General features: G+C 39.1%; 2 protein-coding genes across 4 annotated transcripts in view; one reads left to right on the top strand and one right to left on the bottom strand.

Moving 5' to 3' along the window:
* The first annotated feature begins 1,535 nt into the window (after positions 1–1,535).
* LOC122088129 (probable fructokinase-5) lies at positions 1,536–4,928 on the top strand. Its single transcript, XM_042657289.1, has 5 exons — positions 1,536–1,831; positions 1,964–2,374; positions 3,709–3,843; positions 3,953–4,069; positions 4,541–4,928. Exons 1-5 carry the CDS (start codon positions 1,646–1,648, stop codon positions 4,679–4,681), a joined length of 990 nt encoding a protein of 329 aa, XP_042513223.1. The 5' UTR covers positions 1,536–1,645; the 3' UTR covers positions 4,682–4,928.
* Positions 4,929–11,457: 6,529 nt separating this feature from the next.
* The window catches only part of LOC122089408 (protein NO VEIN), an 81,613-nt gene continuing 68,603 nt past the window's right edge, over positions 11,458–24,467 (bottom strand). The window contains exons 9-14 of one of the 3 annotated variants that reach the window (XR_006143319.1): positions 19,299–19,411; positions 15,701–16,100; positions 15,300–15,617; positions 14,203–14,460; positions 12,010–13,319; positions 11,458–11,925 (exon numbers count right to left, since the gene is read on the bottom strand). Coding sequence is in view for 1 of the 3 variants with exons in the window: in XM_042659112.1 (XP_042515046.1) it covers positions 12,195–13,319; positions 14,203–14,460; positions 15,300–15,617; positions 15,701–16,100; positions 19,299–19,411 (2,214 nt within the window). In the remaining 2 variants the exon portion in view is untranslated. Of the gene's footprint in view, positions 13,320–14,202; positions 14,461–15,299; positions 15,618–15,700; positions 16,101–19,298; positions 19,412–24,467 lie in introns of all 3 variants that reach the window. The other 2 variants (XR_006143318.1, XM_042659112.1) reach the window with 2 other exon arrangements.

Genomic DNA, 24,467 nt, shown 5'->3' with positions numbered 1-24,467 from the left:
TTTAATGAGTAACATTGATCTCTTGAAGTGGGTTGTAGCGGTAATAGAGGTGAAGCCACATCATATCATGTGACGACAGTGAGCTGTACGGGACACTCCTGAGTGGGGGGGGGGGGAATGTCTTTTCCAGTTTGGGCATGGCAAACCGGTAGAGGCACCTCAAGTGTAGGTGTGGGTCAGAACAAATAGGCAAAGGCAAAGGTAGAGGTTGCAAAATCGACAACAATATTGGTCTTCTACAGAGGTGGCTTGTAGAATCCAAGCCAAGTTGGAGATTGTCGGGGGTTAGGTGTGTTTTGTATTATACACAAAATATTTTGAAGCAGTGAAGAGCACTAAACACCCCGTGTGAGTGGCACCAAGGAGGTAAGAGAAGTTGAACTCAAAACCACACTCTTCTTGAGGCGAAGGTCCCTTGCCAACTCGGTTACCCCATTGGGTTGCTTATGTAATCTGACAGCCTTCTTTTATGAGAAAAAGAACCCTGAATGACAATGTATCATCTATGCCCAAACACATGGGGTGCAAAGTGCTGCCCCCACCCCCATGAAACGAGGAAACCCCACTCCTGTTTAAGCTTCTATGTACGTTTCCATTGGTCTCTCGTTGGTTTAGAGTACTTCAAACCATGCTGCCTTCTAAAAACCTCACCCTTACTTTATTTACCATTTATTTATTGGGAGAAAGAACCCTATTAAAAAATTCTCAAACTGGTGTAGGTCCAAAAAGACCAGAATACCTCCTTTATATGTGCTGATAATGCTTCTAAACACCCTTCCATTGGCCCATGCGAGCGCAGAGCCAAGCAATGCGCAGGACTCCTCTGCTCTTATTTCTTTTTTTTAATGGTAAACTGAAACATATGAAGGGTATTAGAGAATAGGGGAAAGTTCCCTATTCCCTTTATTACTATCAATTAACTATTTCCGTGACGAGCTTAGCTTCATTAATTAATTAGTGAGTATCGGTAAGTTTCCTTTCAATCATCTGTTTCGTATCTGTATCAATTTCGGCTGAGACTGATCTCAATACCTGATCGATCTGAAATATTCTAGATGGATTGCTTTATTTTTTTAAACAAGGGCATAAGTGACCGATATACATCGATCCTTACTGATACTTATTCGTATTGTATCGATATCCCAATACCGATAACTATCATCGACTTACTCCGTATATATACTCGAAAGTGTCACTATGCGTAACAATTTTCCAGTAGAACAACAACTGCAATGTAATGAAACAAAATCCCATTCGTAAACCATTTTTGACCGTCAGATTGGTTCGACAGAGAAACATTCCAATCCATTACTCATAAACCTTAAGCAAAAGATTCTAATCTGCCAGTAAATAATACAGATACCTGAGTAAGCGACACACCAAATCAAAAAATATTTTTTCTTCCTATTTTTGACTAAAAGAGAATGAAAATCCATAAAAGATATTTGACCCAAAAGAAAAAATCCATAAAGATACGGATAACTACAACTTAATTACACTCCAATTAGGATTCTATACATGTTCTTATCTGTCCTCCTCTATACAGATTTCTATATAAATCGATCCCTCCCTTCTCTCCCTTCTCCAACCTCCCATCTCAAAATTTGATACATTCTCTGCGCTTTTGCTTATCAATCTCCTCAAGATGACGATCTCTGCAACTAATCCACTCATAGTCTCTTTCGGTGAGATGCTAATCGATTTCGTCCCCAACGTCGCTGGAGTTTCCCTTGCAGAGTCCACCGGATTCCTCAAAGCCCCCGGCGGCGCCCCCGCCAACGTTGCCTGCGCCATTACCAAACTCGGTGGTTCTTCCGCTTTCATCGGCAAGGTCTCTCTCTCTCTCTCTCTCTCTCTCTCTCTCTCTCTCTCTCTCTCTCTCTCTAACTTGCAATGCACTCCATGAAACATGCATAAGATGTTTCTTTTTCTTTTTAAAGCTGAGATTTTTGATACTTTGCAGGTTGGGGACGATGAATTTGGGCACATGCTAGTTGATATCTTGAAGGAGAATGGTGTGAACATTGATGGTGTGTGCTTTGATCCAGACGCGAGAACGGCATTGGCGTTTGTGACGTTGAAGAATAATGGAGAGAGGGAGTTCATGTTTTACAGAAACCCTAGCGCTGATATGCTTCTTAAGGAGTCGGATCTTAATATGGAATTGATCAAACAGGCGAAGATCTTTCATTATGGATCCATAAGTTTGATCTCTGAGCCTTGTAGGTCTGCTCACATGGCAGCCATGAGAGCTGCTAAGGAAGCTGGGATCTTGCTTTCTTATGATCCTAATGTGAGGTTGCCGCTTTGGTCGTCACCTGAGGCTGCTCGTGAAGGGATCATGAGTATTTGGAAAGAAGCTGATTTCATTAAGGTCTGTTACTAAAACTCAGATTTAAGATTCTTTGTTTTTGCACAAGTTATGATCTGTTGGAATTCTTGTTTCTTCTACTCCAATTTGGTTTGAGAGAATGAATATGTTGTTCTTCTTGCTTAGGTTAGAATTTCTTTGGGGATCTTAGGATATATGCAAATTATTTTTATTAAGAATTGGAGTGCCTGTGTCACAATCAGTCACATCTGCTGGTGAATTTGGTCCTCTCCATGTCGCTTAACCTCAGAGCACCCATCACCATTTGCCAACTGTAATTAGCTCAGTTGGTTTGCCATCTTAGTTGGCCCATGGACCCTTGATATTAAACGCTCAAAAAAAAAAAAAATCTCATACCATCCTCTGTCCCCACAGCCCAAAGGTTGTCTCCACATCCCATGGATGGTTTGAGGTTGCCACTTGAGGTTAAGTGACATGGAGATCTAGGCTCTCTGCAAGTGGGTCCATGCAATTTAAAAATTCTGGTTTTCTCTCCACATGGGGAGAGTAATTATCCTCTCCAAAAAGGCGTCAATTATCTGTTTGTTTTGATTTGGTTTCATCGGTTTTGATGTGACAGAGTGAGTCCAAAACATAATACAATAAGAATCGTTTTTTATTTGAGTTCAGATTGGTTTTGAATTCTCTTATTGGTTTATTATCGATTTAGATTCAGTATATTTCAGTTGACCACGGGAATATATTCAAAATATAAAAAATGGTTTTTTTTTTTAATGAATTTCGGGCTGGTATCATTTTTTTAACAAGTTATATTAGTTTGGTTTGGATTTCAATCAGTTTTTTAGTTTGGTACAGTGTCTAATCTGTTTTGTTGCGATCTAGTTTGGTTTCAGTGTTACAAAATCCCAGTCCAAAACATGATTCAATAAGCTCATATTGGTTTTAGTTTGATTTCAATTCGGTCAAAAATGATATTCAGACCACGAGTCTGGACCGTTGACTCATATTTGACCCGTGAATGATAAAATTCCTTATAAGAGATCACCATATAGATATGTTATTGATTTATAGTTCAAAACCCCATGAACAATGAGATCTCATGTGGAGAGACAATCTCCCACATTCAGTATCAAACTCAAGGACGAGTACAGATTCCCATGGCAAGTGAGTAATACTCTCTCCATACACTCTATTAATTACTCTCCATACAGACACTCTTGTTGCATGCTATGTGTGCTACTCATGACCTTGGTCCTTGGTGTTTCATTCCTCACTTTATCAATTCCATCTTCATTTTTTTCTTATTCCTATCTGGTAATTATCTCCAGCACTAAAATTTCTGAAGCAAACACAACCTTATAAATGAATGGGTGCAGGTTAGCGATGATGAGGTAGCTTTTCTGACTCAAGGAGACCCAGAAGATGAGGAAGTAGTTTTATCACTGTGGTATGAAGGCCTGAAGTTGCTTATTGTTACTGATGGTGAAAAGGGTTGCAGATATTTCACTAAGGTTAATCTAATTTTATCCCTCTTTAATTATAGTCTTCATTTAAAAGAAAGTTTTATAATAAAATAGTATTTTAAATCTCTTTTTTATTTTATTTCTGTGTTTATTTTAGGACTTCAAAGGCAAGATGGCTGGGTTTGCAGTGGATACTGTTGACACTACTGGAGCTGGTGATGCTTTTGTTGGTTCACTCCTCGTCTCAATTGCCAAAGATGATTCCATCATCCAGGTTTCCTTCTTATTTATATGGTCTATCAATTTCTCATTGCAAGTTGGCCCCACCGCTATGGTGGTCCGGAGGGAAAGTGGGCATCCATTGGGCCTCAAGTGGTAGCGAGTGGGGGGGGGGGGGGTGGATAATGGTGCATGACAGCACCGATGCACCTATAACCAGAGTTGATCCACTTATCAATGTTGGACAAAGTTCTTCTTGAATATAATTTTATCGTGTGATCCTAGGATTCATAAACCCCCTCGACCCTCTCCTGCATGGGAGGGAGTCCAACCCACATCACGCATCCCAGATATCAGATGTGCACGGGAGTCTCTCCTAACTGGAGAGGATCCAAAACCCTCTCAGATTCCCGTGGTGGAAGGGAATAGGATTCCCATTCACCGTGGATGAGGGGAAACTCAGTCCTTTAATATTTCACCAGAACTTTGACGTATTGGCCATGATATATGGTTGGTTTGTTTACAGGAGGAAGGGAAATTGAGAGAGGCTCTTATATTTGCGAACGCTTGTGGGGCGATTTGTACAACCCAGAAAGGAGCAATTCCGGCACTTCCCACTCCAGCAGATGCTCATGACCTCATCACCAAATCTAATGGGAATAATTGAAGTGGTTTCCCTCTTTAATTTGGACATTTTTCTTCTTCTAGTGTCTTGCATAAATGCATTCATGGGGTCTAAATTTCTGTCCCCTATCTCCCCCGCCCCCCTCTCTCTTCTATTTTTTATTTTTGAGATATAATGTTTTCTTGGATTGTACGAAACAAAACGTAAAGGTTTGGTGTTGATGGGATACCTTCTATTAAATATTCAGAACCAATCTATGATGAACAGCCAGCGATGGCAGTCATAATTATAATGGTCTTAAGGTGGTGAAATTTCTTATCGAATGCCTTTCATCCTGCACGAATGGGGGTAATGATTAAATAATAATTTATAATATTAAAATATTAATATTAATTAATAATATATTACATGGAATTAAATCAGAGATTGTATAAAAGAAAAAGATTTATGATGACATCCATGTAATTTCAAATAGGTTTCTTTAACGTCAACCCTACAATTAGGTTGTGGCTTTAGTCTTTCAAAACTACCTCAGATCTCTTGGTGAGCATGAGCTTTTTCATAATCCATGAAATAATCCATGAATAAATATTAGTGAGATTTTTATCGCTCCCCTATACACACTATATCTATTCAAACTCTTTTACAAACTTTCGCATCTGATTCCCCCTAAAAATGAACACTTCACCTCTCATTCTCCTATGATAAGTTATAATACCCAAACTTTACCTCTCCTCCCATGATACATTAGAATACCCAAATAACCACCAATTCTGTTTAGTTACCCCTCAAAACTTTTGATAATGGAATTATAGGCATGGCCGAAGGAATGTCTGGAAGAGACTTGAATATGATGAAACAAGAAGGTTCAGTCTCTTTCATTTAAGCTCGGGGTTAACAGAACACAAGCCAACATCCATGTCCCACTTCATAATTCCATATTCCATAGAAGAAAGAAAACAAAGGGTTGGGAAAGGAGAAAAAAAAAAAGGGAAGAAAATATGTTGAGAGTGGGTGTTACTATCTCGATTGATCAAAAGTATCCCTTAATCGCTTGAGCATGGTTTCAAGTATCAGTATTGTATAAGGCTATAGGCTATATTATATCGGTATCAGTTGAGACCGATAGTGAAACCTGATAGATTCGAATCCGTTGCCCATATCATTTCAAGGGTAAAACAATAAAAAAAAATTATTATTAGAAAAAAAAAAATGGCAAAAGTGACGGATATGCTTCGATCATTATCAATACTACCAATTTCTTTGTATCATCGAGACGCAATACGTCCAATCGCAGAACTAAATCCTTTTGGTGATTTTTTTTTTTTTTTCCTAGATTAAAAGAGTGTCCTAAGAACGAAATTCCATAAAAAAAGCCAATAGAGGAATATCGAAACCTGCCTAAAGGAGTAGAATATTGTTGTAAAAAGTTATATGGGTTAGTCTTGTATGTGCTAGTCATGTGAGTTACAAGTGGTTATTTTAAGGTAAATAGTGTCATGTTACAATATGAGTAGTTATGTGCTAAGGGTATTGGTGTATTTTTAACCAAGTAAGTTGTAACTGAGCATGAAGCCTATTTATATTGGCTCTTAGGAAATAGGAACATAATTAATCTCCTAAAAATTCTCTCATGACATAGGCATTAATCCAACTCACTCCCTACATTCTCTCAGTTTTGACGTCTAGCTTGAAAGTTATTGAGAAGGTGAGTTTTTGTCCCCTATACTTACACCATATTTATTCAAACTCTTCTACAAACTTTCACATCTGATTCCCCTTAAAATATATATATAAATATATATATATATATATATATTCTACCTCTCATTCTCCTATGATAAGTTATAATACCCAAACTTATAACTCTCCTTCTCCCATGATACATCAGAATACCCAAATGACCACCAATTCGGTTTAGTTAACCCTCAAAACTTTTGATACTGGAATTATAGCCACGGGCGAAGGAATGAGTGGAAGGGACTTCAATATAGTGAAACAAGAACGTTCAGTCTCTTTCATTTAAGCTTGGGGTTAAAAGAACACAAGCCACCCTCCATGTCCCACTTCATAATTTCCATAGAAGAAAGAAAATAAAGGGCCGGGAAAGGAGAAAAAAAAGGAAGAAAACATGTTGAGAGTGTGAATGGATCAGGTTCACGTATGAAAATATTCTCGTACATCCCTGGTCCATGGATTTAGAATCTATTAAATGAAGAGAGAAAATTGATTCTAAATTCATGAACCAGGGGACATTCTCGTGCATTCTCGTATGTGAACCTAATCCACTCTCGTTGAGAGTGGGTGTAACCATCTCGATCGATCAAAGGTAACCCTTGATAAAAGAACAAGAATAAAGGTGGAATATACACACTTGAGCATGTTTTCAAGTATCGCCATTATATCAGTTGTATTGTATCAGCATCGGTATTAGCTGAAATCGATATCAATACCTGATTGGTCTGGATCGGTTATCCAAATCGTTTCAGAGGTAAAATAGTAAAAAAATATACTTTTAAAAGAAAAAACAAGGGCAAAAGTAACCGTTACACTGATCGTTATCAATACCAATCCATATTGTATCGATATCAGCCAAAACCATATTAATACTGATACTGTGAACTAAATCCTTGTGCTTGAGTGTTTTTCTCCAAATCAAAAGACCGTCCTAAGAATGAAATGCAAAAAATAAAGTTAATAGTGGAATAACGTTACGTCCGTAAGGGGTTAAAAAAATTTATTGTATGGGTCAGTTTTGTATGTGCTAGTAGTGCGAGTTACAAGTGGTTATTATAGAGTAAATAGTGTCATGCATGTATAGTGTCATGCATGTTATAATACGTGCAGTTATGTGCTAGGGATTGTTGGTGTATTTTTAACCAAGTAAGTTGTAACCGTGCGTGAAGCCTAACTATATTGGCTCTAAGGAGTAGGAAGGAAAATAATTAATCTCCTAAAAATTCTCTCATAAGATAGGTACTAAGAAGACAGATCCTTCCCTACATTCTCTCCAGAGGTGCTAGGCAACCGGTTTTGGCATCTAGCTTGGAAGTTATTGGAAGTTAATGAGAAGCTAAGTTTTTGTCTCTAAACATCTAAACCATACAGGATCAACCTACTCTTTGTAGTTCATCTAGTAAATAGAGTTGAAAGTTTCATCGTCCATGAGGTTGCCTTTACAAAAGAGGATGTGTTGTCTATAAAAGCTATCCTTAACCTGGTCTCTGATCTGTCTGATCAACTTACAAACTTTAGTAAGAGTCATGTCTTCTTAGTTTAAATGTTTCTATTGAAGATAAAAGAGCCTGATTAGTTACTGTGAGTCAAATTAATGACACCAGATGTTGTCTATCTTGGTGCCAATATCTTTCAATATCGCTTTAGAGTGAAAAAAAAATAAAAGTCTCGAGAGGGTTGAACAGTTGACAAAGATCAACACCTCAAAATTAAGAAATAACGAGTTCAACTCTCTTCAGGTCTGAAAAAAAACAAAAACCCGAGAGGCATTGTGGATCAGGTAGGAAAGAAATTGACCACTTAGAAATCATACCTGCTTACTCATGAAGATTGGTACTTGTACAGTCTGTTGTTGCCACTTACTGGATAAGTTGCTTTGCTTTTTCTAAATGTGTGTGCACTAAATTAGACTCAATTTGTGTGCATTTTCTGGAAAAAAGATCATCTCCAACTCCAATCATTTACCTTCCACCCATCCAATACTTGGGAGGAATTGCACACGGATCCCCAAGTCTTGGCAGGTGTTGGCATACTTGTCCAAGTCTTCCCAGCCGATGGATGAATGGGAGACAAATGGTTGGATGCCCAGGTAGTTAGAGAGGAGCTGTATCCTACTTTTGTGTAGCTAGTTTTAAGACAACTTGTGTGTAGACATATTGGAGATGGAAGTGATAAATTTTTGGGAGGATCCTTGAATACCTACTTTGCCGGAGTATTTTCTTTTTTCTTTCTGTGTTTAGCACCCTTCTTATCTTACTGTTGAAGATTTTGTGGTCAGACATGTGGAATACCCATTTACTACAAACTATTTTTTTTTATATGGAATATTGCAATGTATTTTACCCATGCTTGTGGTCGCATAAATTTTAAAAGTTCAAGTTTCTAATGTCTCTGATTCTTGGTATTGTGTGAATCCTAAGTTTGGAATTCTTTCTACCAAGAGAGTGGTGTAGTTTATCAAGAGGAAATCAGGCGATGGGCACTCGGAGAAGTAATTCTTGCTCCCCCTGCTTGGTGGATTTTTATTTTTTTCTTGGAAAATTAAATGTTCATCCAAATTTAAGGACTTTATGTGGGGATTGTTATTAGATAAGTTTTCCAATCATGGAAAAATTGGTGAATAGTCTCAGTGCAAAAGCATATGTATTTTTTGTAACCAAAGGAAAGAGAGAGACAAGTTTGACACCTTTTAACCCCAAGGGGTAGTCAAGTTGGTAAGGGATCTTCACCTCAGGGAGCATGTAGTTCTGAGTTCGACTCCTCTTATCTCCTTTAGGCCTCTTACACAAGGGTGTTTAGTGCTCTTTCACTGTTTTCAGTGAAAGTTGAATGATTCTCATTCAACCTCGGAGTGATCCTATCCATGCGGTTGTGGAGTCACTATGGACCTGCGGGACTAAAAAAAAAAAAAAAAAAGTGGTGTGTTACCACTTCATTTTTCTCTCCTGTGAGTTCCCCAAGAGAGTATGACTCTTTTATATCTCCGCCCTTCCCTTTGTAAACATTTGAGGCCTCTCACAATCTAAGATTCGCTAGCTTTTAGAGGTGGTGGCTGTTACCACTTCATTTGGCTCCCCAGGTATCAAATCATCTTTGGCAGATCAAAACCTAATCTAATGTCAGTCGGTGGATAAATGATTTACACTTCTGTCCCCTTCCCTCTTTCTCAACAATGTACTGTTTTTCCTTCTCTTAATTGCATCTTATCTAACCTGTCGCTCTCTAGTTCTCCTTTGGTTAGCAGTGCAAATTGTTTTGGTAGTATCTTACATGAGGCCGGGTGGACCACTGTTAATGTGGTACATGGTAAGATTATTTTTGTGGGGCTTGATTTCGGTGAAGGGCTCTCCTTCAAGGGATTGAGGAATGTGGGACAATGGAATTTCACTCAATAGATGTTTGGTCTAATTTTGATGAATTGACTCTTTTGTGCTGATATGGGATGAATTGTCCATGGCATTTCTTTAATTTACTATTAGACCTTTTTCTGGTTTGTACTAACAATGACATCAAAACCTTATCCCAACTTAATGAGGTCGATTACACGAGGATTCCAAGCAAGGATGAGCACAAAGATCCATGTAAAAAGATTGATGAGTTATGACTAATTATAATTAAATGCCGACTGTCAACCTGACACACCATTATAAATCAGCTATAGGCTTATAAAGATAGGCTGTAATAAAGTACCGACTGTCTACCTGACATATGATATAAGATCGGTCAAGCTAAAGCGTCCTATGTGCATTATGTTCACCACCAAAATAATCCATCACCCAATCTACTTTCATAAAAAGAGGAATGTGATAACGAATTCTTAACGGCCCCGCTAAAGAAGAAAGTAACTTGAACATACAACTCTGCATCAAAAACTATTTAATCACACACAACTTCGCATTGAAGATTAAAAATGCCACCCATAGCTCGAGCCAAAGGTATTTGTGAATAATGGTTCAATGCACAAACATAAAGCCCACCACCCCAAGCAAACCAATTGCAACTCATGTGCGTTGCGTCTACCTCCAAGATAATCCATCACCAGACCTACCATAATGTAATAAAATTTTAGTAAAAAAACCCGGCAGCCCCGCCGAGCATGGCCTGCGGGCTATAACTGGTTTAATGAGCCATTTGCAGTTTCACAATCTGAATTAGTTCATTTTTGGCAAATACTTTTGCAGTTGTTCGCCTATCATAAATCCAGAAGTTCACTTCTGACTATGAAATACGAATGCCCCCGACCATCCCTGTTAATCATTATTCCGATCTCGAAGGCCAATGCAATATGACCAAAAATCTATGATGTTATCCCATGCTAATGTATCCAGAGCATAGTATTGCTTTGAATACTCCAATTTCTTCAAAGTAACAATGCCAGATGCATGATCTGACCAATTAAAACTAAGAACACATCACCGACAAAAGGGACAAGATGATTGCTACATAGACAGACCGATCAGCCCATCCCAAAGTCCAACTAGTTTATACTAACTTTTTCTAATCTCTCTGACATTTTTTGTTTCCTGTTAAGCATCCATCATGGTGGAGTTCACCGCAGCGACTCGTGTACGGTTCTATAGAGGGCATTCACTACAGTAGTGTTTCAGACGCCATTAATAGTTAATGGAACTGATTGAGATCTAACACAGGTGAATGTCTGGAATTTTTTTTTTTTTTTTTTTTTAATATACAAATATTGTCTGAATCAGCTCGTGAATCAGGGATACATGGATCTTTAAAAAGTGGGGGATATGACTTTTTTTTTCTCACAAATCTTGGTTATAATGGCTATATTTATTTGCAAACGAATTTACAAGAAAGAGAAGTGAAATTTTCAAACTTAAAGAGAGAACTTTAGAAATCATTACCCCATATGATCCCTTTTCACAATGCCCAGTGGTTCCAATTGCAATTTCATTCTATTTTATAGAAAATGAACACTCCCTAGTGGTGTGATCCCCGTTTCTGAAGGGGCCAATGAAAGGACACATGGGCATTAACTGGGGATGAATTTATTATGTTTCATCGGGATAGAAGCATCATTTTGTTGCTGTCTCTGGGCACAAGGGCTGTGGGCTGTGCAATCAGCAAGCATTCTTTGGTCTTTTATTTGTTTGAAACTACAGCTGTCATGCATTCTATGAACATTTTCATCCAACCAGGACACTTCCTTAATTTGATGTTATTACACAAGCAATTTTTTATTCGGCTAAGCTAGCACCCACTAAATCAAAGGATGAATCAAGGGATTTAATATAAAAAATAAAAAATAAAAATAAAAAGAAGCCCGCTTACATTTCTCAATGCTGCTGAAGATCTGAGGTTGTTTTATCTTCTTCCTCTGTTAGTATTACCTTCCCATATGTCGCCTTAAGACATCAAGAAGTAAACATCCAAGAATCACCCTCGTAGATCATCTTTATGAAGCCATATTGAAGGTGCTTTCGGGAATCTTAGCAAAGTATGTCAATAAGAGGGCATCTCAATTGTAAGTTTCAGTTTGCAGGTTATCATCTAAGCAACCACACCCAATGGTCAACCTTTACCTGCTGTGGCAACCTTGACATCAATCAAATGAATTAATAAAGCATTGCATCTGTCACAGAGCCTTCATTATTGTCTTCCTGACATACCTTTAAGCCGTTAGACAACGTCTGCACTCAAGGCATCAAATGACAACTGAGCGAAGGATCCTCTTCTTCTTCTGACTGAGGAGCACACATGAAATATGATATTGAATGAATGATCCCAAAGGCTCTCATCATGTTCTGGGAAATGTTTTTGGTCCACATGAAAAAAAAGACTGCAACACAAAAGATTAGCTTTTTCCCTGCGGCTTTGGCATCAAAACAGCCAACTTCAGGCCACCTTTCTGGCAAAGTTTTACTGGATTCTTGAAGATCGTAATCCTTGCATTTTTTGAGCCCACTAGAGCAACATGCACAATGCTGAAAGAATCCCCTCTCTCAACTGCATATTGCCATTCCCTGGTTGATATCTGGAACCAATCCTTGCTCTCTGATTTGGATGCTTTCACTTCAATATACTCTTTGTGCTCTCCATTCACCCCAATGACAAGGTCATAGGGTAAACCTGTTTCAGCCACTTTGTTCACCCACTCCACACCTTCCTTGCCATATTTTTCAGAAAAATACATGAAAGCCACAAGCTCCCCTTGCCTCCCTGTTATATATGTCTGTTTTTCACCAGGTGTCCCAAACGAGAGCTGATCCCTCTCATGGAATGTTGATAGACCTTTATCCTGGCCAGTAGGAACAGTAACTGAATCAAAAGGTTTGTTTAACTCCTCCAAACTTGAATCAGTATCCTTGAGAATAGGAACAGAACTGTCCGCCAGATAGGGTTGACCCTCCACTACTCTTGAATCTTGCAACAGTAATGTTGCTGTAGTCGCTGATGAGTCATCATGAGTGACCCAGTCAACACTGACACCATTCAGAATCTCATGATTTGTTGTTGCATGTGAAATGATCCCTTCAGGTTCATCCTCTTTCTGTGAACTGCCATTATTTGGAGGTATGGATGGTTTTGTCTTAAAGTGACATGCACGAGCAAAAGTGAAATCTGGCGCATTATACCAATCAGCAGGTGGCCAGTTTGAGTTGATGCCAGGTTTCCTCTTGGATTTTGTTGGGTTCTGCTCGGCAACTGTTGCAGAAGGACAAGTTGGCTGGGAAGTCTCATCTTCCTGAAGTGTTGAAAGGAACCAGACAGGTTCGTCTTCAGGAATCTTAGGGACCTTCTGCCTATTAAGAATAAAAAATTCCCTCTGCTCCTCTGTGGATCCTGATTCTGCCATAGTTGTGATCATGTGAAGGAAATTAGCAAAGGGTAGCTCAGGAGCTCCATCAAAGAATAGCCGACCAAACTCCATGAATATGGAGTGAGAGTCTGAGTCTCGTCTCACATACAAGATGTTCCCCTGAAAAATGGAAAAATGCATATATTACTGCATGGGGGGAAAAGAAAGGAACAAAATAAGGTTTAAGATTGAAAAGGATGTAAAATGGAACTGGCATAGCCATATTCAAACCATTAAAAGAGAAGTACTAGGTTCTGCACTTTGGCAATGGTAATTATACCTCTCAAAATTAAAAGCTGGTTTTGGTCTCTCCAAGCTTGTAACATCTATATCATAACACTTAAGTTTTATATATATCAAATACCTTTAAGGATTTGCATGAAAGCATATCAATTAATTTCAGCCAAAAATGTAAACATCTCCCTAGAGTCACTGGTAGTGGATGAGCTTGTGGCACAACAGTTAAGTTGCACTATCACAATATGTTGGTCACAGGTTCGAAATTGGAAACAGCCTCTCCTGCAAAGCAGATGGTAAGGCTTCGTACATCTACCCCTCCCAGACCCTACAGTAGCGAGAGCCTCGTGCACTGGGTTGTTCTTTTTCTTTATTTCCCCTTCCAGAGCAACTGGTATGGAATTCTTTTTTATGTGGGATACGCTCAGTTCAAATATTGATTGTATAAACTCTATTATTATTGTTGTTCTCATTATTTTTGTGTCAGTAGGTCTGGGGGCGACATGAGAAACTGATTCTCCAGCCAAGACCACTTTTAGGGCTGGGCTTAAATCTGAATGTTTTCAGATCAATGTAGTGATCCAGTCCATCGGGCTTGGGCTTGCCAAGAATGCCTCCCTTGACCTGAATTGCAACAGCCCATTTAATTGTCATCCTAATTGTGACATCTGAGGTGTAGTGAACTTTGTTCAGTCTCATCAGCCTATATACAAGTGGAGTTGGTACAATACATAATATTCAACAAAGAAGATGTGTTTAGACAAACCTGTAGAAGACAGGTACACTCGAATTGCTTTTTGGATGCACTGTCACATCCCTTTATAGTATACCTATAAAACAACTTTTCAACAACAACAACTTGAAGATGACTCAGATTTTCAAATTTAGACTGCTTGAATTCAAAATATCTTTCTGGGTGTAATTTGTAGATAAAGCGTTGTGCATAAGGTAGAACCGAGTTCACCAATGAGGCTTTCTCTCTATAATCTTCCACGCCATAAAATATTGCTTCACGAGCCACAACCTGGGTGAAAGAAATGGAAAAAGGAGTCAGGATAACAACACAAGATCACAAGAATTATATCTTGCATTTATTCTAATTGTCTACCTCATACATCACTTAAGACTTAAATCTTGAACAAGGTTTTTATCAGTTTCCTACCCATCATACTCATTAAATCTGAACTTAAAAAAAAAACAACACCAACTGTTCTAGGACCCATATCAAAACCTATTAGCTTATAACTCACATCCAACCTGTCATCTATCTAACTATCCAACTTAGGAAAACAAGGTTGAATTGTTCAAAATTTCCAAAACATTAACCGATGCTGTTTTTGTAATGCCTTGGCCCCATTAATCATGCAGTATATTGTCCGCTTTGGCTCATGGGCCTCAAGGCTTTAAAATGTTAAAGAGGCTAGAAGTTATTAACTAGCCCAGTAATCTCCCTAGGCAATGTGGGACTAAAGTTTGTACACCCTCACCAATCTCCCAAACCCCCTATTACTTGTCGTATTCTTGGTAGGAACACCTCACCGATCTCCCAGGAGGGTCTGGTACTTGCCGTATTATTGGGTCGTCACAGTTTTAATTCAACAGACAAATTCTTGTTTGACCAAGATTTTGTACCATTAAATTCAAGTTGCACAAAATTTGTCAAACAGGTCAGATGAAATATCATCATCAATAACAAGGGCATCGCTTAGCCAACAATGATCATCTGACAAAATAAATTGAAGCACAGATGACTTCCAACAGTGGACCAGAAATTCAGCTCCGCAATTGCATAATGAAACCCATTGTGCACAAATGCCTGATCGGGACCTCAGTTTTCCTCTTTGCCATGAACAGGAAGCTTACCTCTGAAAGAGAAGGAACACCTATAGTTTGCATCAGAGGAGCAAGTTTTGCTGGAAGAATTCCTTTTTCTCCATCACTAAGCTCACCAAAGTACAAAAAGTCAATGTTGTCAGAGTTCTTAAACTGCTTCTTTAATTCATCATCATCACACCAACATACAAGGCCATAACTCGCGTGAAGGGAAACCCATTTATCCTGCACAGTGGGAAGCACTGTACTTTCCAATTTGACGAGACATTCTTTCAGGTAAGAAATATCTCCTGGACCCAGTAATCCTGATTTGAGATCATCGGCCCACTTCAAAAGCACTCTGAAAACCTGAGAGAGAAGAGAAAAAGCATGAGATAATTGTGAAGCCCTAAATTGACGGAAACCTAATCTCTTTTGCTATGACAACTTACTGCATTAGCCACTTGTGAAGGCAAAGCAATGCTCGACAACTGCAGCAAAATCATAAGGTATCCATGGAAGGAAGGTATTTCACGGACTCCACATTCATGGACAAAAAAATCATGCAGGCTTGGATAGAGATGAGATAGTGTCTTGCTTATGGGACAGTTACTCCGAACCATTGAGTCATGCTGAAGCACCTCCTCTATTATATTCACTGAACCAGTCAAGTCATGCCAATGTACTTCTTCAGGAGACAAAAACATACCACAAACAACATCGTCCTGCTTGCAGGGGTGCACAAATGGAATAAATATAGAGGGTCCTGAATTGAGGTTCCCAGCAATTTTTACTTTGGATGCAGTTATTTCATCCCAGATGGAGGAGTAAAATTTGGACATCTGCGAAATGCTGACAAACAAAACAGTGTTCCTTAATATGAATAATGAGTAAGCCATAATTACTGAGGCAGATATCCGCACCCCAACATACCTCCCCCTCCCCACACCAAAACACACACACACACACACACACAACCAAACGATCAATATTTCAAACAATATAGGCATGACCAGCAAGAAACAGCACTGCTAAATCATTGAAAATGTTTCACCAACATAAAGCATATACAGTTAATATTACCAGTTTGAATAAGATGCAGAACCTATGACAGATTTTGTATCATACATCATTCACAACAAAAATTCCTTCTCTATCAGTATAGAAGAAGACCAAATAAGAATGTCCCCCCAACTAAAATCAACAACTTCGGGGGCTTGAAAATGAAAACTATATCACAGAATTCGTGAATTAAATGAGGTGATGAATGGATAACCAATGAGCATATCCAATGAGCTTGCTGTGGTGGGTTCTTGGTCACATTTCTTGGGCTGCACCAACATTCTTATTAAGGCATTCAGAAGACTTGTAATAAGTGAGCACCAGACTCAACACACAAGTAGAGGGGCATGCAAGATGTGGAATTAGTTCCAGAATAAGTAGGCAGAAAATTAATTCTTTGAAACAGATAAACTCTACATTAAAAGTAGTGCCTAAGCGTCTTCTAGATCTCTAATATCATGTCAGCCGTCGCATGGCAAGACCATAGCTACAACAGGCTTTGAAGCCAACACCAACTGATGCAGTCTGATGTCCAACTATTGGATTTAACACTGCTCACGGGCCAAGGATAAAATAAGTCATTGGAACCAGAAAATCAGAATCATAGAGAGGGGAAAGAGGAGACAGAAGTCATCGCGAGGGAGAAAGGGAAAGGAGAAGGGAGGGGTTACATATTTATAAGGAAAGAAATAAAAGAAAAATCCCATTACCTAGCATAAAGCGTCTGTTGGTGGCTTTTCAAGTCCCCCATCAAATCCCAGAGCTCAACCCTGGACAGGCGGTGGAAACTACCAAGCTGGAGCACGGTAGGGGGCACAGGGAATTTTCAGTGAAGCAGTGAAATGCGTAAAGATTGGAAATAATACAAAAGGCAAAAGCACTCTGTTGGGTCAACACAGACACGGAGAGACGAAAGCTAGGGGAGAGGAAATGGGATTAGATGCCCCAGTAGTCCTAGCCATAAACGATGGATACTAGGCGTTGTGCGTGTCGACCCGTGCATTGCTGTAGCTAACGCATCTAATAAGGACTCTAAAAAAGGATGCTAACAGGGAATTTCCAGTAGGCCTCTTATCATCCACGACTTGGACACCCCCTACATAAAACTACTAACAAAAATAAAACTAGAAAAAAATAAAACTAATACGGTAATGATTGAGCTTGTTGGAATGGGCTAAGGCACAAACCCACGAACCCGGATCAGGTACTAACACAAGGACCTGAAATACCGTCCAAATACAGTCACAATGCGACACTTGTTCAAGGAAAACAGAGGGGAAAACAAGTCCCCAGGCAGTTATCTTCCAACGTTAAGAGTCCTTTGCTTATCAATTTCAATCTTCTGTTATTCCTTCTTGGTAAACGTGTGATTAAAATATTAGTTAGACAATTGATAAGTCAAACCTAGATATTTATTTCTTTTTTATTATTCAACAAATCACATAATCCCACTTTTTTTTTCTAGCAGAAAGTAATCAAATCAATCTCACACCAACCCTTTTTTATTTCTTCTCTCCCTCTTACTCTCAACTACTATTCTAGGTTCGTCCGCTGTTATATTGTACAAAGTATCTCCCCAACCCGGGTAATGAGTATTACTTGAAAGAGTGGATTTAGTGCATGATATTGGAATGGGTATCAGCCATCTTGGAAATTGATACGATACCAATATGAATCGGCATGGATCAGCCGTATCGAACAGTTTTATCTTTGATTTTCATAAAAAAATTAGGGTTTTCTTATTGTTTTACCCCTCCGTACTTGTGTTGATACGGACCGCCCATATCAGACAATCCAACCCAATACCTTAAGGCTCAAGGCTAAAATCATGATATGAAAGAAAACATTGGGAGAAGCAAGGTTCTGAAACTCGGGAATGGTCATGTGATCAGGCAAAGCTGATACCATTACGATATCAATCTGGATTGGCCTGGACTGGATCGTATGGGACAGATCTAACCTTATATATATATATTTTTTTTAAATCAGTTTTGATTATGATTTTACCATTGGACCATACATGTGTATTGAAATCGGAAAGGTCAGGATCGTGGATCAATTGAGGTCGATACCATTCTGATCCAGTCGATACTCAATGACTCGATCCGAGTTTTAGAACTGGAAAAGTGAGAGAAAGAATGGAGGGGGATTGATGTGATGTGTTAAATAAAAAAAGATAAATAAATATTTTATTCATTTATTGGTCTTTTGAATTTGATTTATAAAATAAAATAGCAATACTTTTCCCACACGCTTATCAAGGACAGGCAAGGGACCTTAACATTGGGAGTAATTCCTAGCGACTCATTTTCCCCTCCCTTTTCCTTGGACACATGTTGCATTGTGACTGTATTAGGACAGTATTTCAGGTCCTTGTGTTAGGACCTGATTCGGGCTCCAAATCCACACGTAGAATGATTCATAATATGCTTCAAAATGCTCCAAGAAGCCACAAATGAAAAGATGATCCAATACGGATCATATATAACCAGATACAAAAGTTCCAAACAACTTCTGCCAAGTTGAACTCTGGAAGTGAACCACGGATATGGTATTGAAATGCTAATTTTGTTAGTTAATTCCAAAAACATTTCCTTAGTAACTCTAAAAACCTCAGTTTACCCTTTCTTCCCCCACACTAAGAGGAATGGAATCTTAACAAAGCCAAAAGCTTCTCTACATTAAATCTGTAAAAATGACTTTAGCATATGAAAACTACAACCAGATCACTTAGTTTCGGAAACTACTCCAATGAACCAAACAGCAACTTCCACATTACATATTTGAACAGGTGAAATAGAATAACATGCAAAGAATAACTTATGAAAGTGTATGCCTAAACTTGGCTCATTTAGTTACCAGCAAGTTCGAAAGAACAAATGGAACACCAATTACTTACAGCATGTTAATGTAAGAGTGGGAGGGCAAAAGGCAACACTTATAACGCAGAGAAATATTTTCCTTTTATAAAGAAAAGGACAGTAATACCTGGCCCTGAAAGGAGTGTCAGCTCTTATCCAGACTTGAAGGACAGCCAAAGCATCATCAAGGGTAACTTGAGTCTTAAATCTAATGTCACTTAAGAGTTTCTTGCTCCTTACCTGCTTCAAAATGAAAAGTTTAGGCCAGCAGCGTGTCGAGAGATTCATAACACCACAATCCATCAGGTACCCAAGGATTAAAGTATCGGTATCGGTCGCCATATCGGTCGGCCAAAATTAAGATACATATCGGAGGGTATCGTATCATAACGGAGATATGCTAAAGATACGCACATAAATTGATAGAAAACACTTTTTTATACACTTTTGTATAAAAAAATAGTTTTAAAAAAAAAAAAAAAAAAAAAAACTATATATAACATGTATTATGCATAAACAATAAATTGAGAGTATTGCAATAAGAATCCAAGGTTTGTAGTTGTCCCATAAATGTAAAATCCTTGTTCCCAACCTTGATTTCCACTTTAATTAGAGAAAAATGGTTGGCATCAACTTTGGAACAAAAACACCTCAAAAAATTGTGTTTTTCTGAAAAATTATCCATCTTGGCCATTTTATGACCGTATCGGTACGTATCGGTGTATCGATCAATACATACCGATACACACTAATACATACCGATACATATCGAAATGTACATTTCACTTCGATTTTGAATTTTCCATAGAGTATCAGTACGTATCAGTGTGTATCGCCACCTATCGTATCGTATCGATGGTGTATCAGTGTATATCGGTATGTATCGTAAGATACGTATCGATACAAAAGGGTTATCCGTATCGGCCCTTACCAATGCGATACGGACCAATACTTTAAACCCTGCAGGTACCCACAAGATTTGATACAGTACTACTCAACCAAAATTTTGTATTATGAACAACTTTAAAACATAGACAACTAGGTTATAAACTATTACATAATTTAGATTATTTAAACAAAGGAAAAAGAGCGCTGCCCAGCAGTGCCCCCCTATGCCCTCTCACATGGAGCAATGGAATGACCACACCCCACCCTCCCCTATGTTAGGGTTCTTTTGGGACCCAATATGGGACCCAAATAAAACCAGATTTTATTTATTTATGATCTAGTTAGACTTTCCACCCTCAACAATTATGTTAGGGTTCTTTTGGGACCCAAATAAAACCTGATTTTATTCATTTATAATCCAATTAGACTTGCCACCCTAAAAAATTATTTTAGGGTTCTTTTGGGACCCCAATAAAACCTGATTTTATTCATTAATGATTTAGTTAGACTTGTCACCCTCAATTTAGGGTTCTTTTTGGGACCCAAATTAAACTAATCGGATATTTTTCTTAGGACCTAATATGGGACTCAAATCAATTTAACACCTTTATATGGGTTTCTTTATTAGAAACCTATATGGAACCCAAATCTTGGGCGGGATAGTAATTAATATCCGGTATTACTAATTTCAGATTGGGACCTCCTAGACACCTAGGACTCAGAGGGGAGATAATTGCAAACGGAGGTAAGTGGATTGTATTAAAGTGTACACCATAACGTATGGTATGTTTGATTTATGTTTGCATGCGATGACTATAATAGCCTGTTGAATGTTGTAACCTTATAATTGATGTTATGATCACTTTTATGTAGATATGGAGTTATATTCATATGTGGCTTGTGTTACGTAGTACTTAAATTATGCTGAAAGGGATTTTGAGTAAACATAGATGTTATTTTAAGTATTCTTTGTAAGAGTTTAATTGGTGTTTTTTCTCATTGTGACTAAAATGTGATTTCGTGAGAATATGAACTGGTGAAAGTGTGTGAGGGTAAGTGGATTGCTCTGTAATGGACTAGAGAGGGGTGTTCCGTTGAGCCGCGGGACTTATACCCATTGTGCACAGTGGTGTCTATTTAGTAACAGTGTGGTGACATCTGTGTGCTTGTGTGATTTGTGGGGGCCAAGTTTCCCTCTCATATCCCGGAATGGTAGCAACTCATTTCCCCCCAATGCTGGCCAAGTGTTAGAATGGGATTTTTTGTTGTAAATGGTTGTGTTTTAATATAGAGATAATTTTGAGAAGTAAAAGTAAATGTTTCATCATTGTGTGTTGTTTGGTTGTTGTTTCTGTGTTGTTCCCTTATTACATTCTATCTTACTAGGCTGTGAGCTCACTCCATTAAATATTACATTTCAGAGGAGTAGATTGGTGGTACGAGATGCAGCAAGTTCGAGGGCGACCTGAAGATTTATATTAGTTTATTTTACTTTAGTAAATGATTGTAGTAGGATGTTGCTACATTTAAACTCTGATAGAGTGCTTTTGAATTTAAATTTTGGGAACACACATTAGATTGCCACCAGTAGGTATTGTTTGGGATATCTTATGTACAATTAGTTGTTTTATTTTGTTGGCACTTGAATTTTTACGAGTTCTCATAGTGAACGGATCAGGTTTACGTACGAGAATGTTCTCGTACGTCCCTGGTCCGTGGATTTAGAATCTATTAAATGAAGAGAGAGAAAACTGATTCTAAATCCACGGACCAAGATCGTTCTCGTACATTCTCGTACGTGAACCTGATCCGCTCTCATTCTCATATGCTTGATTTTGGTGAATGTTTTGGATCATTTGATCAATGCCTGCGAAGGTTGTACCCTTACCTGTATCTGGGTTTCAGTCATGACACCTACAGCTAGCCCGATCAGTGGGTTAAGCGATCCTCAAAGAGGAGTCTGAAACCCCACAAATAACCCTTATGTTCTCTAACTCGAACTCAGGGTGTCGTCATTCCAATCCCTGGCATCAGCGATCCCTTCCCTCAAAACCCCGCCGTCCACGTCCCCCTTGGGTTGGTAAGTAGATGTAGCCTCTTCCCCACCCCAGGACAACGAGGTATAAGAGTCACGAAATGACTAGACCACTTAGGAAGAACTCGAGGACATGCCCTAAACACTTCAGGAGCAGAGTCTCATAACCTCGGAGAACGATGAGTCATCTTCCGATTAACTCAACATGAGGAACCGACAGGGAAAAGACTTACTACCAAATATGAAAAACCGAAAGTTGGTCAAAGACCTAAAACGAGGCAAGAAAGCTCTGCAAGACCCAAAGGAATGGAGGAATGAAGCAAAGAGAAAACAGCCCTATATATAAAGGAAGCCGGGACGATCAGACTCCCCCACACATTTATAACCTGCCACGTCACGCAGCTAGTGAAGTTCTCGAGGCAACATCCACCGAATCCCAAAGCAGAACCTCATGTGCGAACTTTCGTGAACGAACAACATGGCATGATAGGCTCTCGATCAAGTTTGCTCGGCCAAAAGCATACCTAACCAAGAGGGGATTACACCCTCAGTGGGAGCTCCGGCCAAGGCCGAGCAAACCTAACCGAGAGATCACTTTATACCCTCGGTGGGGGCTCACTCAAGGCTGAGCAAACCTAACCAAGAGGTCACTTTGCACCCTTGGTGGGGGCTCAGGCCAAAGCCGAGCAAATTTGACCAAGAGGTCAATTTATATCCTCAGTGGGGGCTCAAGCCAAGGTCGAACAACCCTGACCGAGAGGTCACTTTGCACCCTATGTGGGGGCTCAGGCTAAGGCCGAGCAGACGTGATCGAGAGGTCATTTTAAACCCTCAGTGGGGGCTAAGGCTAAGGCTAAGACCGAGCAAACCTGACTGAGAGGTCACTTTGCACCCTTAGTGGGGGCTCAAGCTAAAGGCGCGGAGACCTGATCGAGAGGTCACTTTATAACCTCGATGGAGGCTCAAGCCCAAGCCAAGGACAAGCAGACTTGACCGAGAGGTCACTTTGCACCCTTGTTGGGGCTCTAGCCAAGGCCGAGCACACCCGATCGAGAGGTCACTTTGCACACTAGGTGGGGATTTAGGCTAAGGCCGAGTGGACCTGACCGAGAGGTCACTTGATATAGATAAGTCACTTGGGCTTATTTTATTGTAAATAAGCCTTGGGTTGTGTTATATATGTGTTGGGCCTTTGATCTCATGGGTTTTCTTTGAAATTGACCACTTTAATGGGCCTAAAATATGGGTAGAAGGTAGAAAAACGGGATTTAATTCATTAGTTTAGTTAGTTGCTATTTAATTCAATAAAAGCACATTAGGCCATTGGTCGGTTGTAAAGTCCTATATGGACTATTAGTTAGTTAGTTCTACTCCATGTTGGAGTCATAAAGTCAAGTCCTAATCATATTTTGAATTCCTAGTTGTAGTATGAGTGTCTAGTCATATTGGGAAACTAGCTCCTAGTTGTAGTAGGAGTGTCTAGTCCCATTGGGAAACTAGCTCCTAAGTAGTTTGATTGCTATTCTACCCTCTATAAATAGAGGAGCCTATGTACTCATAATGAGAGATTTGAATGAATGAATTATTGAGTGATTACTCTTTAGTTAAAAAAACTGTTATTGAGAGGTGAGATGCCTAAACCTAAGGGGTGAGATACCCGTTCCTTTATTCTCTTTCACCCTTCTCAACCCTCCATCGATTCTTGTTTTTCTATTTTTATTTTCTGTTTATTGTTATTAGAAGTTCAGACCTGTTAAAGCATACAAAATCAGAATCAGCCAGCCAAAGAGTTTTTGTTCTTGAAGCCAATCGACCCTCATTGCTACCCAAGTTTGAGATCTGATCTACAGATCCTTTGGAGGACTGATTCTATACTCTAAGAAGATCAATCAATCCTCTCTTGAAGGTTATCTGAAGAAGACAAGTTGATGTTCCTGCAGAATTCTTCACATTCTCTCTCTTAGGTCTGAAAATCAAGAAAGTGCGTAACTCCATAACTAGCCGTCAGAAGCCCTTCATATTTAGGGGTTTTTGTGCCCTCCCTAGGGACTATCTACACCCAAAAGTACAGCTCAATCGAACTCCCACAAACCTGGCCGCACCTTTCTCTCTCCAGCTCTATAGAAGGTCTTTCTCTCTCCAGCTCTATAGAAGGTCTTTCTCTCTCTTATCAGGTTGGGTTTTGGGCTAGTTTTCCTTGGGGGTTTATTTGATGGTATTATTTCTTTGTTTCTTGCTCCTATTTGTATTATTTGGGGTTATAAACTGCGGAGTTAGTTACTTGTAATCTACTCCTGCATTATCACTGTAAACCCTCGATGGGGGCTAAGGCCAAAGCTAAGCAAACCTTGACCAAAAGGTCACTTTGCACCC

Source organism: Macadamia integrifolia, chromosome 9 (assembly GCF_013358625.1).
Source record: "Macadamia integrifolia cultivar HAES 741 chromosome 9, SCU_Mint_v3, whole genome shotgun sequence".
NCBI classification, from domain to species: Eukaryota; Viridiplantae; Streptophyta; class Magnoliopsida; order Proteales; family Proteaceae; genus Macadamia; species Macadamia integrifolia.
The sequence above is the reverse complement of the archived record's forward strand: the minus strand, read 5'-3'. Positions and strand labels throughout refer to the sequence as shown.

Bases quoted from the DNA above. Each gene is read 5' to 3' on its own strand.
- LOC122088129 (XM_042657289.1), top strand. From the start codon at position 1,646: ATGACGATCTCTGCAACTAATCCACTCATAGTCTCTTTCGGTGAGATG. The intron at 3,844-3,952 runs GTTAATCTAATT...TGTTTATTTTAG, and splicing joins GTTGCAGATATTTCACTAAG to GACTTCAAAGGCAAGATGGC. The intron at 4,070-4,540 runs GTTTCCTTCTTA...GTTTGTTTACAG, and splicing joins AAGATGATTCCATCATCCAG to GAGGAAGGGAAATTGAGAGA.